The 16104-nt window shown below is 42.3% G+C and overlaps 1 protein-coding gene across 1 annotated transcript in view; it reads left to right on the forward strand.

Moving 5' to 3' along the window:
• The window catches only part of efna3b (ephrin-A3b), a 28448-nt gene that overhangs the window by 3937 nt on the left and 8407 nt on the right, over positions 1-16104 (forward strand). Inside the window, exons 4-6 of the mRNA XM_010790599.1 lie at positions 7130-7208; positions 14235-14527; positions 15913-15978. Of these exons, the coding sequence (XP_010788901.1) occupies positions 7130-7208; positions 14235-14527; positions 15913-15978 (438 nt within the window). The remainder of the gene's footprint in view (positions 1-7129; positions 7209-14234; positions 14528-15912; positions 15979-16104) is intronic.

Genomic DNA, 16104 nt, shown 5'->3' on the forward strand with positions numbered 1-16104 from the left:
GAAATGATGGCCTGGACACGTCGGAGCAGGATGTGTGAGAAAGACCGGATAGATGGGACAAATAGAGGAGAATAAATAGAGGTCGCAGAGGGAAAGAGGAAGGAATACTGATTGCACGATTAGAAGAGCTAAATGCAGGTGTGTTGGACCATTTAGAGCGAGTTAACTGAGAGAAAAACTAAGTTCCGAGCTGCTGCTGCTGCTTCTAGCTCAGTGGCAATGATAAACATTACAGCAAAGTAATGGATGGTGGAGTCGGAGGCTGCTGCCTCTGATGTTGCTTTATCTTCTCACTGAACACCCAAAACCAGATTGCTCACAACCTCCACGGCCTCGCACAGGAACGTGTGCTAAGCAAATCGCCGACCGCACGGACCGACAATAAAGCTCGGGTTTGAATTTCAATCAGCTCGTGACCGGGAGGAGGGATGGAAAGATGGAGGCAGGCAGGCGGGAGGAGGATGAGATAGAAGGATGGAGGGAAAGAGGGGAGAGATGAACGGGTCAGTCCAGTGAGATAAGGGAAGGCAGGGAATGGAAAAGTATTAAAGTGAAAGCAGATGGAGATATTTTACATAGAGGCAGATAGATGGATGACAGGGGGTGCGACGAGGGGACAGGGCGGAGAGATAATTACTAAGATAGAGAGGGAAGTAAACGACAGGAGAGAAAGGAAAGGATTATGACTTTACACCACAGTGGAGAGACTGGCAGAGAGAGAGGGAGCTAAGAGGAACAGGGGATGTCGAACAGAGTCAGAAAACACTCAAAAGTGTTTGAAGGTGAGTAATGACAGTGAGTGAGAGAAAGTCCTTGCCAGAGGGGACAAAAAACACACAAACACTGTTGATTAATCGGTCTGGTGTGTTGTTTGTAATGTCAGCAGAGCCTGTTTGTGTTTTTTTTACACACATCTTTTGAGGTGTAAAATGACTTAACTCATCAACTTATACAGCATCAATCCTTAGCCAGCTGCACATACACACTGCCACCATTCATAAAGGCATAACAAATGCCTCCCAAGACATGACAGCATCTTTTCAAATTCCTGAAATTGGCTGAATGAAAGTGCCGTTAACAAGGCAGGGAGTCAGCCTGTCAAAGGAGCTCCACAGCAGCTGAGGTGAGCAGGTGGCACATCTGGGTTCAAAAGAGATATTTTTAAATCTCAAACCAGGAAGCAGCCATATACCAATGACACTCCCTGAGCTTTCAAATGTTGAGCCGTATCCAGCACATGGCAGCTAGAATGGAGAATACTGGAGGGTGTAGTATCCCACAGGAAGAAGGTGGTTGAATGAGAAATGGAGTAGAAGGAGGAGATATTTTAAGCATCCAGGTTTCCAGAGGTAAAAGTCCTGTTCATTTTGAGCATAGGAAATGTTTGGTGACTAGCAGCTTGGGTGGGCTTGAAACTATTGTGGTTAAATCATCAGTTTAAAAGATGAGCTACAAAGTATGAACATATCTAGTCAAACTATAGTCTATATGAATTGGATATAGTCACAGTGACGTCTACCGTTCGTTTGTGAATCATCATCAATATCTTGGTTTGAGAAATGAAGGTTGCTGCTTGGTAAAAACATAGTTATTCATAAAAGCGAGAAAATGAGTTACTACTTTCAAAATCCAATATTTTGGTGTAAAATCAAGTTGTGCGATTTTTTCTAATGAGAAAGCTCATGATCAATGCGAGTTCAGACAGAAATGCAATGCATATTTTACAGTTGGTTTTAATGCTGTTTTGGGTAAATAACCCCAACAATCCAAAAGTTAATTACACAGGAATTACACGAGGCAAAAATGTACTCTGCTCTCTGTCTAAACACACCTCCATGCAGTCAACACTCTACTTTAGATAATGTCTACTGTGCTGCAGTCTTTTTTGCAACAATCAATCATTTACAGAACATGCCTCCAACTGGCTTTTTCTCCATAGCAACAGCAGTCGGGGCTCATGGATACCGGAGTAATAAAAACCATGGCAAATTGATGGAAAAAATAAACATAAACGTTTACAGTTGTCAAATTATACAGGCAGCCTGTGTATCGGAAATGGAAAATGTCTGTGGAGACACATAACAGAAATACGTAAATTATAACACCTGCAAGTACAGAAGGTGGCAACCAAAATTGGATTCCTCCAACTTCCGCCCTCTGCTGTGAAGGTGAAAACAAGGTGGCAGTTATAACATCTTGGAAAGTACACACATGCTGCACATTTGCTCCAACTCTCATTCTATCCTCATTGTTGCAAAAATATGAGAGCTTTTCACCAACCTGAATGGGCTTTTCAGGCCACAGTGAGAACTAATAAGAGAGCAGCGCCCATTAGCAGATTGATGTTTGCTGCACCTGGGCTGACAACGTTTTTCGGGGGAAATGGGATGGCGGGATGAAGAAAGAAGGGCTGAAGGAGTAAGGAGATCAGATAAAGAAGAAGCCCGTCTTGTAGCTGTCCTGTTTGCTCCTGTCTCCGTCTGCATGGATGATAGAATATGACGCTGACTTAGTGTCAGACTCCTCGCTGACACATGGTGTAGTTAGAAAGAGATTAGAGAGATGTGAGAGGAGGGAAAGGGTGAGGAATGGAGGGAAGAGATGAAGAAGGACAGATGCCTCACCCAGCTGAAGTCTGTGTTATAAGTTGTCACTTTTGTACAATGTGAGTGAATGAGAATTGACTCTCTTCCTGAGTCCTTCTGTTTTTCTTCTTCCTCCCTCACCTTCACGTGTTGTCCATCCCATCATCCCTCCCTGCTTTGTTCTCTGTTAACAGGTTCCCTGACTTCGCTCTGAATCTGTGCATTTGTTAGCCATGAGTTGGCCTTTTTCAGATTTACTGTCACTGTGACTTTGAGTCTCTCTCTCTCTCTCTTCACTCTCCTTGTGAGTTCCATATTAAATCTTTATTCCCGGCAGTGGAGGGCCGGAGCGCCTGATAGTGACAGAGCCTGACGGGGGCCATGGTAAAGAAAATATAGAGTGACAGCTTAGAGGGGTGGCACATGTGTTTGCGCGCGTGTGTGTTAGATAAAGAGCGGAACAAAGACATGTGTTAATGTTTCTCTGTCTACTGTTATTATTCGACAGCTGATTGTAATGTATTTAGATTAAGACTAGAAATGTGACAATTCTACACAACGGCTGGATCCCTTCTCTTTCCTTAATGTGTGTTTGCGTGTGTGTCACTTTAAGTGTGTGCATGCCTTTGCCTGTAACTAGGTGTGCTCTGTCAGCAGAAAGTTGGCACTGAAACTGATAAACCATTATGCACGACGTGGGAGTGCATGTTTATGTGCCATTTTGTGTGTACGTGTGTGTGCGAGTCAGCCTGTGTGTGTTAGGTTTAATGATCTTTTTTGATGGTCTGGTGTAGCGGATATTGAGATGGATGGTCCATATGCTCTTTATGGTCCATGCATATTTCATATTCCAGCAGCAAAGCAGAGCAGGCATTGCTTATATGGCCGAGATGTTGCACTGGGACGTGGGCTGACTTTATGAGAGCTCATATACACATCCCACTGCTTTGTTCCCTTTGAATAAACGCCCAAGTACAAATAAATACAACACTTTTCATAACATTCGCCGAAAAGATACCTACAAATCCATAATCCCTAATGTCGCGCATAGAATGTCAGATCTTAAATGGACCCGCGAGGCCGTCGGCTTTATGTTCCGCTGATGCATGTCACTCACTGTGAGAGAGTTGTTTAAAGTAATAAACTGCAGTTTCTATAAATAAATGAATTAATGCTTACTTTGCTACTCTCCATTTTGCTTTCATAAAAACACAAAAGTGATTCAGCTGATACCTTTTTAATTTCCTGTTCTTTCTTGAGCGATACCCCTAGGCACACATAAAGTGTCTTTTACGCTCCGAGTAGCAGCAGAAGCTTGTTTTGAAATAAACAGATGAGGAGTTCAATAGTTGGGATGAAATAAAAAACCTACAGGAAGTCAAACCTCATCAAAAGAAAGTGCAGACGGAAAGACATCACAGCGTTTTATATTTTGCTTAGGAAATTGTTAACTTTATTTTATTGGTTGGTGGGTGGGAGGTACAGGGCAAAATTAACTACTGTAGTCTTTGCTGGAATAATAAAAAATAAAGAAGGTCTATGTGGAATACCTCTTAAATTAAAGCAGTAAGTCACGGTGAAGCTGCAACAGCGCACTGAGCTGAACACCCACACAGATGGGTGGAAACATTTTTTTTTGGAATAGTGGAATTGCTTTGTTTGAGTCATGATACACTTTGTAAGAGGTGGTTTGTCACCCTCCACTGATTTATTTCATTTGGACAAATTCAAAGAACTGCTTGGGATGTGGAGGCAAAGTTCTTGCATTGTGAGTGTAAGTAACTTGTAAAAAGGGACTTTGTTTCAAACACCTGAGAATTCTGGTTGCGGGAACATTTCCTTTCTCTTCCCTAAACACAAGCTCACATCCACCAGGTCCACATGAATGCACATTTTGCTGACTGCCTTATGATGATTGACAGGTCGCAGCCACATATAGGCATATTGGCTTCATGTGAGAGAGAGGGAGAGAGGGAGAGAGGGCGGGGACGACAGATTGACAGGCCAGTAGAGGAAGACAGAAAGGGAGGGCGAGGTGTGTGAGGACGTCAAAAAGATTGAACCTGAAATGAAAAATTGAACGCGAGACGGATGGAAGGACACTGATAAGGATGGAGAGACAGAGGAGGAGAGTAGGGCAGAGGGAGTGATAGTGGGGGAGACAGAGACAGAGGGGAGGGAAATGGGAGAGGGATGTTCCACTGATAGACTGACAGTCTGCTTATGTTCAGTGGAGAGAGTCGGCCACATCATGAAATACTGACACCCACAAACACAAACACGGATCCACAAGCTTGTAGAATCAACAGGATTTAAAGCTTAATGTGTGTAATCGTACACTCGCAGGTTTCCTCAAACTACACTTTATTTACTAACATTTTAATTGCCATGCAGGGATCCAGCAGGTGTCCTGTTGTCATCTGGCTTCAAGCTAACTACGTTCTGTTGCTTCTCTTTCCATCATTGTCCTGCTGCGTTTTCATTATTGTTTGTATCGACTTTCACAGGCTTTGCAGAGTTTAAGTTTCTGACTGGTAATTTACGCTGCGAGGGGGATATCATGCACCGGGGCCGAGTCAGTGCCCTGTGTTGGCTGGCTCTGGTAACATTTCTCTGGCCCGGTTAGGAGGCGTAATGGAGGATATCGAGGCAAAGCTTCATACGGTTGCATCTGTAGAAGCCCCCCGCAAACACACACATCTTTTTAGCGAAACACTGCACATCCCAAAGTTGTAGTTTCCAATCCGAGCGCATCACCATAAGTCGTTTGTAAGCCTATTGTGTTAAAATCTGGCATCGATAGATTTTTAGCTCATTCATCTCAAAACAAAATCTTTTTGTTTCTGTTATCACTCTGGCCTGCACGCTGTGGAAGGTCTTTGCACTGAAACATCTGTGCTGTGATTTTCTTTTATGTTCTGCTTTGATAAAGAATAAAAATAGAAAACTCTCCAGATGAAGTGAGGCTGAACATCGTTGGGTTTCTTTTTGAGTGCAGGCCTTTTTTTTTTATCCTCATTGTTTTACTCCATTGATTCCACGCAGCAGAATTATTTTCCTAAATGGGTAATTGAGCACTTATCGCTTAGATTAGCATTGTGTCTCAATCTGCATGCTTTAATTTCAGGCCTTCGTGACCGGGTATATGCGAATACATTTATTTAATTCTCCACGTCACAGTGCATTAATAGAACATCCATAATGCTCGAAGTGTTCGAGCTCAATGTCATCTTCAGTCTGACAAGAATACCCAGACGCATTTAAACACTTAAAGACTTCATGCTGATGTCTGCTTGTTCCTACCAAGTCTGCTATACATCTCGCTGCTCTTTTTGTGTGTGTGCATTTGAGTGTGTGTGGTTATCCTTCTGCCGTGCCCTGAGACTAACAGCTCTTCTATTTGCCCTGAAAACCCAAGTGCTCTGTTTCTGCCCTTCGTGTAGTAGTGGGTTTTCAACACTTTCTAAGCAAATGAAAAAGTCTGAGGGATGAATTTAAAGTACAACTTAACATAATATCAGAATAATGCTTCTTTTTATTTTGCACTGAAACAGAGTACATTTAAGACAAAAATAACCGTTCCTAATTTCACCTTTGGCTGTCCCCCATAGTATCCACATGAAGTGTTGCTGGTAGTACATTAAATGACCTATCCACATTTTGCCTGTAGCCGTTAGTAACACACCCCTGCGTCCCTGTCTGCTTTTAGCCTTAATCTTTGTTCCTTTGCAGCCGCGCTGAGACAGACATCTACTCCTGAAAACGCTGTGACACTGAATTTGCCACAGTAATAGCTGATGATTTGTGATCATGTGTAATGGTAATAAGTGGTACTTAATTAGCCATTAGAGAGACAGAGGGGAGATGGTGGATAAAGGGGATAGATGGGTTTTTGCACAAAGCAATGAACCCCTGTAGCCCCCTTTTTTTTGTTACAATAGCCGCATAGCTAGGGCTTCTTCTGTCGTCATGGAGACTAATGTTGAAAGCCAGCTGTGGTTTTGTCTTGGAAGCCCATTAGGCTGGAGCTCAGTTGGCACTCCTCTCTGTCTCGCTTTTCTTTCTGGCTTCGCCTCCTTGGACTCACAATGGCCAAAATATCCTCTCCGTGTTTAACTTGTCTCTTGATATCGGACATGGGTCAAATAACGGTTGCAAATCATTCAAAGCTTTTGTTTTACCCTGTTTGAAGTACTCGATAGATGATTTTTTCCCAGTTCTCTTAGCCAGTTGGCAGTGCAAACAAAAAGGAAAGTGAGTTTTAAATAAGTTCCTTTAGTAGCTTATATAGTCGCTCCCACCTACAGCGCGGGTCAAGTCGGTTAAAACGAGTGCAAGCAGATGGAGAATTATTAGCGAAAAGTACATCTGACCCACGTCTGCGTGATAGATGGCCCTACTTCTCTTTCCACATTGCACTTTGGTCCTGAAAGCATTGTTTCTCGCCCATGGTCTCTGTTTAATGTGGCTCAAGAGAGGGATCTGAGTAATGTTGTTGTTGTTGAGAATGGTTGATCCCAGCTCCGGAGCTCTTTTCCCTGCAGCCCTGATATTCAAGCCTCCAGACCCTGACCCAAACACATCAGTCAGCGGGACACGGGTGCCATGTGACTCGGGCAGGAAGTGGGCAGGGAGAATGATTGTAATGCAGCAGATTGATCAAGTTTCACAGGACACCGCGATACTATCAATCTGTAGGAACTGTACTCACAGAGGAGTGAGTTAGTGTGTGTGTGTGTGTGTGTGTGTGTGTGTGTGTGTGTGTGTGTGTGTGTGTGTGTGTGTGTGTGTGTGTGTGTGTGTGTGTGGTTTTTGCACGGGCAGGGTCATGACTAGTGTTGTGTGTTTGGGGCAGAGAATCAATAGCTGGGTCAGAGGGTAATGTCTCACTGAGTGCTGAGTCTATACACAGCCATCAGACAGGATCACTATCAATCATGGGCGAGCTTAGGGAACATACACTGCCTTTCTCTTCTCTGTGTGTCTCTTCTCCTCTGTGGCCCAGTGTCTGATGGGATCACTATTGCTCATGTAAGGGCTTTGGGAACAGAGACAGCGGGAGATGTAGGGAAACCGAGAGATAGAGCGGGCCCAGGAAGGATTGATGTGAGCAAAGTGATAGAATAAGAGGGAGAGATTGGTTGGTATTGGCAGATTCTTGGTGAATGACACTCGAGAGGTAGAGGAAGCCTTGAAGTGGAGAAACCCTTTGGAGCGTAAAATAGGCTGAGTAGGACGCTTGTGAAATGGACGATAAATTAAAGTTGAAAACTAAATCGATAAACACGCAAATTAAGGTAAAGACCACTACTCTCGGGCTCATTCACAGGTTAAACAACATTTTTCTTGATCAAAGTGCACTGTCCCTTCTCCTTTCAGTTGTTGCCGTTCATCCTTTTATCCTCCCACGTCTCTGATCTCCTCTTCCTCCAGCTTTTGTCTTCGTATCCAGCACGTGTTCCACCATCTGTTGTTTCTTGCAGTTTTTCATTTTGATTTCATCCATCTGTGTCACGCGTGTTCGGACAAACCCCACAAATAAAAGCATGAATGATTGATTGCAAACATGCATGTGCAGGAGGACATGCTCGTCGTACACATAATGGGTTTGAACCTGTGTGAAAGAGAAGACAGCTCAGTGCAGAGGGCTAATAACGCCTGCCATTAGGTTTCGTGCTGCCGGAGCACTCTCTCTCACACCACACAGTCAATATCTACAGGCAGAGAGAGGGAGAGGATGATGGATGAGGATCAGGAGGAAGGAGGGAAAAGAGAAAGAGTGCTTAAGAGCTCCAGAGAAGTAAGACAAGAGCAGAACATTGAGCAAACGAGGTAGAAGAAAAGTGTGGAAAGAGAGAGAGAGCGATTCGGAGAATGCTGCTCGTGTTATGGGATCATGTCCGTGCTGCGTGTGAGGCCGCTTGGCAAGAAACACTGTTAGCTGTAATACTTTGATCAATTACCAATGACGAGCCATCGCTCCGAGGGCAGAAGAGTGTGTGTGTGTGTGTGTGTGTGTGTGTGTGTGTGTGTGTGTGTGTGTGTGTGTGTGTGTGTGTGTGTGTGTGTGTGTGTGTGTGTGTGTGTGTGTGTGTGTGCGCGCGTGCAGCGGCCTTGAGAGAAGGCAGCTTATTCCAGTCTGTTGGACACACTCTCGACAGGTATTGATTTCAATGAGGAGAATTTAGAACCTGCACTACACCATATCTGGACACACACCCTCAGACACCCCCTTACACACACTCTCCCGAACCCACCTACCCAGGCATGTCCCTCCAGTGGTTCAGGACGAAATGATTGAGGGATGGAGAGGAGAAGACTGAAACAAGGCAGAAGATAGTATAGGGAAGGATGGCTCTTTTTTGGCAGCAGTCACATGTCAATATCTTCAATGTCAAACAATATTGAATCAGCTGGCATCACTAAAGAGCATGTATACACACATTTGTTTAAATACTCTGGTCTGCTTCCTCTCAGACAAAAGCCAAACTTAGAAAGTAACAGAGGAAGTGAGAACAAATGTAGGCAAGGAGACAACCGAGCGAGGCAGAGGGAGTGGGAAGAGGACGGAGGAGGAAGACTCCTGCCTGTGTTTGATGAGGGCCTCATCGATGCTACAGATCTCTGGGAGTCTCCATTCAGCGGGGGGAGCCATTCAATTATACCTACCGCTCCGAGTCCTCCCGCAACAATGTTAGCACATCTGTACCAAACTGAGATGGGATTAAGTATTCCGGCCTCATGGGGACGACTGTCTTTTAAGTTCTGATTGGCAATCATTTGTCACACTGCTGGACAAGTTTTAATCCAGCCCCAAACTTGTACCTATCAGCAGTGACTCCTTTGATTTATTTGACCTTGATTTACTGAGGCATGCATGCTTTTTTGGCAGTTACACACACTGACAACCACGCAATCCAATCAGCCACCTGTGGTGTTCTACTTTGTGATCGTTGAGCCCTTAGTCGTTTGAAAGAATACTAAACAGATGTCCATGTGAGCCCTCTAGGTCAAGTCCTCAGATGCTCCTTTCTCACATGTTAGCATTCACATATTAGCATGTTTTTACATGATGAAGTAATTAGGAAGCTCAAGAATCTTTGAAGAAAGTTTGTGTTTTGGTATTTTTTCGTTTCTCTTTAAGTCTTAATGATTTTGTATCTAAGACTTAAAAGGTTATGTAAGGTCAGGTGATATTATACGATCACAGTTCTGTAAAAGAAAACTGAGAAAACCCACATTTCCAGCCAACGACGTCGGAAAGATATTAATTAGTTAATAAATGAAAGGATGTATCTTGAAAATTGCCAAAATTAATCATAAATCGGATTCCTACTGTTACAAAAAAGGCAAATAAAAGCCCACTCGTCACCTAGCATTTATATGTGAAACTGTTGTGAGGCTTGCTACCTGATGAAGGTCATTTAGCTTGAACTACTTTCTTTCAACATATGCTTGATGGTCTTTATTATGAAAAATTAAGTAAAGGATCTTTTTCTTCTTAACTCGTCTTAGTATTAAGTCACTACAGAAGTCACTGACAACATTAATGGTGCCTGTGTTTTATTCAAGTGTCTGTGTTCGTTAGGCAGTGAGCCAGCATTCACAACTCCATGTGGTATATTTGGCCAATTTCCCTTTGTTGCAGAAACATTGTGTGTTTTCAGCGTAACTCCATGCTATAATCCTCCAGCCTCTCCTTTCTCTTCAAAGTCTGCCATCTTACCCACAGCAGAGTTAGTTGGTACTCTAAGCTCTGGTTACAAAAAGGAATGGTTGCTCTTACTGTCAAAGTGTTTTATCGATGTACAGTTCTCCAACAGGCCAGCCAGATAGCAGGCAGGCAGGGGTTAACGCTGTGGCATTATGTTGCCCATGACTGATTTATAGCCAACATACTCCCTCTCACACACTCTCTGATGTGATTTTACAATAGTGACATTGATCCAGGCCCACTTTGATCTTGCTCTTAGCTGTTGCTCCCCCGCGCTATCACCCTCCGCTCCCTGGTGGCCAGACTCTGCAGCTTTTAACCCCGACTACCCCTCGTCTCAACTTATAAACCCTCCCATCTTTCTTTCCATCGCTCCGTCCCCTGGCGGGTCTGTAGATATAAGTGTTCTTTGTGCTCGTCAGATTTGTTATTGTCGATGAAGCGCCCCGCTCCGTCTCTCAGCTCTCGCTATCAGCTTCAGCTAACCAGGTGTCGCGATCGAGGGACACGACACAAAATGAAAGGGAGGCAACTCTTATCTTCAGTCGGAGTGGATTTTCAAGTACACTTTTATGTAAAGCTGTTTTTAAAATGTAAATATTTATTGTATTCTCTTACGTCTTAAAGCAGGAAGAATATGATCGTGACTGGTGTAGGGCTGTCACACCAACTTTGCACAAAGGAGAGGGCACATTCCCAACACACAGTTTATAGCCGACTGCTTCACTTAAGTGTGAGTCACAGCGAAGACAGTTTATGGATTTTTGAATTGGTTGTATGGAACAATTCAGTACATTATTTAAATCAACTTGTACACATCAGCACATGTAGCAAAGTGGTTGATAGAAAATAATGTTGACACTGTCTGACCAGTAAAAATCATATATAATGAAATACAAGTCAATACAATGTCTTTTTTTTTGTTTTTCTCATAACATATAATGCTTTACTTTCAATTAAACCAATCAATCCTCAGGCAATTTCAGGGTGACAAATTGCTGTTTCACTTCTAATCATATCATCCATTTTGTTGGTTGCTGATTAAATTAACACCTTGCACTAACATGACACAGTAAAAATAATGAAAATGTAGTTGTCTTGAAACAATTTAAAAAACAAATATTTCAGGCTAAGGATGAATGTCTCATGAAATTAAATAGCTTTTTAACGTTTGCAGCACTCATTTAACCCACATTTCTTGATCCGAGGCATTTCTAGGAACTTTTTTTTGTTCTTCAAATCCATAATCAGTGATTCACTCCCAAGAGACACCTCCTGTTGTTTTGGTCTTCTGGAAGCAGAAGATTTTGCAAAACCTTAAAAACGTCTTAAATATCCCACCAACTGGATATATTTCAGTACAAAGTGTGTGGATTTAGTGCAATTGGTTGGTTTTATTACATTTTAAATATACAGTATTTTTTTTTAACCAGCTTTTTCACCAACATACATTTACTATAGACTTGTCATAGCATTAAAAAAAAATCATAGGTGTTTCTAATACCATTAATGATGTCCCTGTTCAAGTAGTATAAGTGCAACAATCCACGTAGAAAAACGTTATTCACTACACCACTGAACAAAGATTATTGGAAACATTAATATGCCACTTGCTACTAAAACCCAGTTTGTCACAAGTGTGCACAAAGTCAAGTATTGCATTACGACCTACAGGATTATTCCCCAAGGCACATTTATTGTGTTCATGTAAATGTATGATTTAAATCGTGCTTTTAAATTCCTTCAGATTGTTTTAAAGTCCAAGGATTCCCACCGCTCCTTTTAGATGATACAGACTCACTGTTAAGACACACTTGTTCTAAATGACCTCCCTCTTTAGTGTTCTACGTGTGTTCTGTAGGTCACACCTATAGATGTCACCACCTCTAATATGAAATGTCGGCAGATGAGATGCTTTGATATCTCACGCAGAGATGCATAAACAAACCAAAGCAGGCGCACAAATACACACACATGCACAGTGGGAATCCTAACGCCAGCTTTTATCTTAGAGAAATTATTTACTTTCAGATTAATCAAGATGCTCGGAGTTGCCCTCCCCCTCATTTTTCTCTCTTTTTTTCCACCATTATCCCTTCATCTCAGAGAACTTGCTTTTCTTTGGTAGCGTACAACTCTCCCACCGCCTTTCTGTCTTCTCCATTCTGGCTCTCTCTTTTTTACTCAATTTGCATTCACGCCTCCCTGGTGGAACTAAACTCATCCCTCACTCGTGTTCTTTCTCTCTCTTTTTTTTGCATTCACTATAAATATAGTTCCCTTGAAGCATTTCCCCCTTTTTTTCTACCACTAATACCCTCTGTAGGCTAGTTAAATGATGTAATGAGAGAAAGTGAAGAGCAGAGAGGAGAGGAGAAAGAGAGCAAAGGATGAATGTTGAACAATTAATCTTCCCTTCATGTTAGTCTGAGCGATAGGGATGAGAGAAATGCAGAGGAGGGGGAGAAAGACAAATTCAGGCAGGATTTGAAGAGAGCGTTAAGGAGTGATGGAGAGAGGGACACATTGGAAACAGTGTTTCGATCTTCATTTAATAATTGAATAATAATCCCCCTTGAGACATGACCTAGAACTGGGAGAGAGGAAGAGAGGCAGCATCAGAGTGAGGATGACACACTGCTGCCCCCTTGTGATTTTATGATGTCACCACTTTAACATATGAGCGTGTGTGTGTGCTCACATGCTCATCAGCGTGTGTATGATTTACAACTGCAACCTGTCTCTGTCACACAGATATAGGCCTGTGTCTGTGATGGGGAGGAAAAAAAGGTCTTTGGGCTGTCAGAAAAAAATCTAAATCTATTTCACTTTGTCATACACACTACACTACACACACTCATACACTCGCAGAGACAGGTTCAGACCTTATCTTCCTGTCAAGACGAGATTTTTTTTGGGGCTGACGTTGATTTATGAGCTTTGGGGGGGGGCGAACGCGGTGAGGACGTTGACGTCTGACGTGAGCGCAATGTTGTGCTCAGGTTGATGTACGAGCGCTGGGGTTAGGGGACAGCACTGCGCTGACACCAGAGGTAGGAGCGGCGGCCCTGGGGCCCTTGGCCCGTACTGAAGAGCCAGCTCCGCATTCTCCGCATGCAGCAGCCCTGCAGCCACAAATACACACACTCTTTCACACACACCTGCTTTCTTTGTGTTATTAATAACTCAATAACTCTCAAGTAAAGATTTATTTGACCCTGGGTGAACATTCAAGCTAAAACGCATGCATCCGAAACGCAGTATGCCTTACGCTGACATGTTATGATGTCTCTGCAGTGACTTATGTGAGTGTTTGGTTAAGGCTAAAGAAATCTGTGTATGTACAAATATTAAATATTCCACACATCATTTGGAAATAGGTGACAATAAGCATTCATGTTAAATGCTAACTGCTATACAATAAAACAAAAAGTGCAGCTACAATTAGATTGCACTACTCGTTGTTCCATTATTTACTGAAAATATTGTGTGTTATGTGTGTAGTAGTGACACATTTTTTATTATATTGTTCATTGTAGAAACCCCATACTATGAAAAAACATAACCATGTTTTGCACATACAAAAATTCTAATTTATACTGCGTGTTGTACATCTTAATTACTTTAATTGCTCTGTGTGCTAAGAACTATGAGCTGCATTCAATGTATGTTTTGGCAATATAAATTATAATTATTGTTATTCACTAAGGCTGATACATATTATTAGTATCCAGGGGCAGTTTGGACATAATACTTAAAATCTGCCTGGCTGTTATTTCCTCTCAAATTGCACAAACATTTAACGATTATCCGAGGGGGGAAAAAATCAAGAACATGTCCAATTATGATCTGTCGACTCTAGTTAATTCAAAATTGCCTGTTAAAAATTTTGTTTATATGAATTCTGACTGTTTGCCCTCTCTCTGTGTGTCCAGTCTGCGTAGGGAGGGCTACACGATGCAGGTGAACGTCAACGACTACCTGGACATCTACTGCCCTCATTACAACGACAGCCAGCGCATGGTGGGCACCGGCGAGCAGTACATCCTCTACATGGTCAGTTACCGCGGTTACAGGAACTGCGACCCCCAGCTGGGCTTCAAGAGGTGGGAGTGCAACCGGCCCCACGCCCCCCACGCACCCATCAAGTTCTCCGAGAAGTTCCAGCGCTACAGTGCCTTCTCGCTGGGATACGAGTTCCACGTTGGACAGGAGTACTACTACATCTGTGAGTGGAACCAATATCATGATGAAACGTATCAATATGAAGCTGTCTTGAAGTGGAAACCAAAATATATTAATTGCAGTAAAAGCTTGTGAGACTAGAGCCGTAATGTGACAAACACGCACTGTAATTATTTTGGGGATTTTGAGTGGATTTAACGATTAACTCAGTTAAGACCCTCCTTAGGTAATTTCAGAGTAACAAATTGTTGTTTCTCATCTAATCAAATCACCCTGCAGTAAACCCAGGCTCGTACATTCTGTTGATTGTTAATCAAAATAACTTACAACACTTCGTGGCAATATGTCAAAGTAAAAAAAAATTTTTTAGCGTTTAGAAGAATGCATTATAAGAAGTAATGTTTAAGATAGAGTGCTGCACTCTTAACCTACATTACTTGAAGGAGACGTTTCTAAAAACCTTTAGTTTCTGCAATTCGGTAATAAGAAAGCTGATCGAGACACAACTCATGTTTGTTTGGTTTTATGCAGGCTTGTTTTTGAAAAACCTAAAAATGCCTTTATTTTTTCAATTATCATGTAATATATTCAAATTCTAATGTTCAGTCATAATGGGACATTTGGTTGGTTATATAGGTTTGTATTAAAGACAATTTCACTTTTTTGACAGTAAGACAGAATGCACAATACCAGCAATGAGGCTTTTCCTGTCCTCTCTGTAGAGAAACATGTTATCTTTATAATAAATAGTTTTAATTATGATATATTATAGAATACAATATTTTCTATAATATATCAGAAGTCGCTCAAACTATCAAATTTGATGATTTATTTTTGCTGAAATGTGCTGTGTTCAAAACACAAAAGTTGTCTCAAAGCTGCCATTTCGAATTTCCGTGCCATTACTCTCTGCTGCATTTAGTAACCTCCAATAAGAACAACTTGTGAACTTACCACAGTTGCTGTTTTCGGTTGGAGAAACTAGAACTGAATGCTTCTTTCCTGTCATACACAGAGTGCTCATTTCACTCTGCAGTAATGTGTACAATAAATGCAGGCCTATTTTTAGGAAAGGCAGTTGTAAATCACAAACAGTTGCTGTATAATTGTAGCTTGTGTGCTCCAGTGCTTCCTGCAATAGTAAAAATAACCCAAGCGCAGCGATGTAGAGAACGTTTGATGTTATGGATAAAATTGTATGTTAACTGTGTTTATTTTGGAACAGTCCCGTCTGGCTGATAGATGTTTCATGAGGTCAGCATCAGCGCCGATACTGATCCAGTTTGGATGGGTGTTTTACTTCTGATATCTCGTTTACATGTGAAGCAGCAAAGCCCAACTTTTGTCAGTTTTTTTAAAGCAGACCACATAGCTGAAAGCATTACACGCATATGAACACACATCTTTGTGCATTCTGTGTTTTTACAGCCACGCCCACCCACCATCACGGCCGCAGCTGTCTGAGACTACGAGTGTACGTCTGCTGCTCCACGGGTAAGTGTATGTGAGTGTGTGTGTGTGTGTGTGTGTATGTATTGTATGTGTGTGTGTGCGAGCATTAGTGTTTGACCTATAATGCAATGCTAGGACGTGTTTGCAGACAGTACCTGCTTCCATCTG

This window comes from Notothenia coriiceps, unplaced genomic scaffold, assembly GCF_000735185.1.
Source record: "Notothenia coriiceps isolate Sejong01 unplaced genomic scaffold, NC01 NC01_scaffold00034470, whole genome shotgun sequence".
Taxonomy (NCBI): Eukaryota; Metazoa; Chordata; class Actinopteri; order Perciformes; family Nototheniidae; genus Notothenia; species Notothenia coriiceps.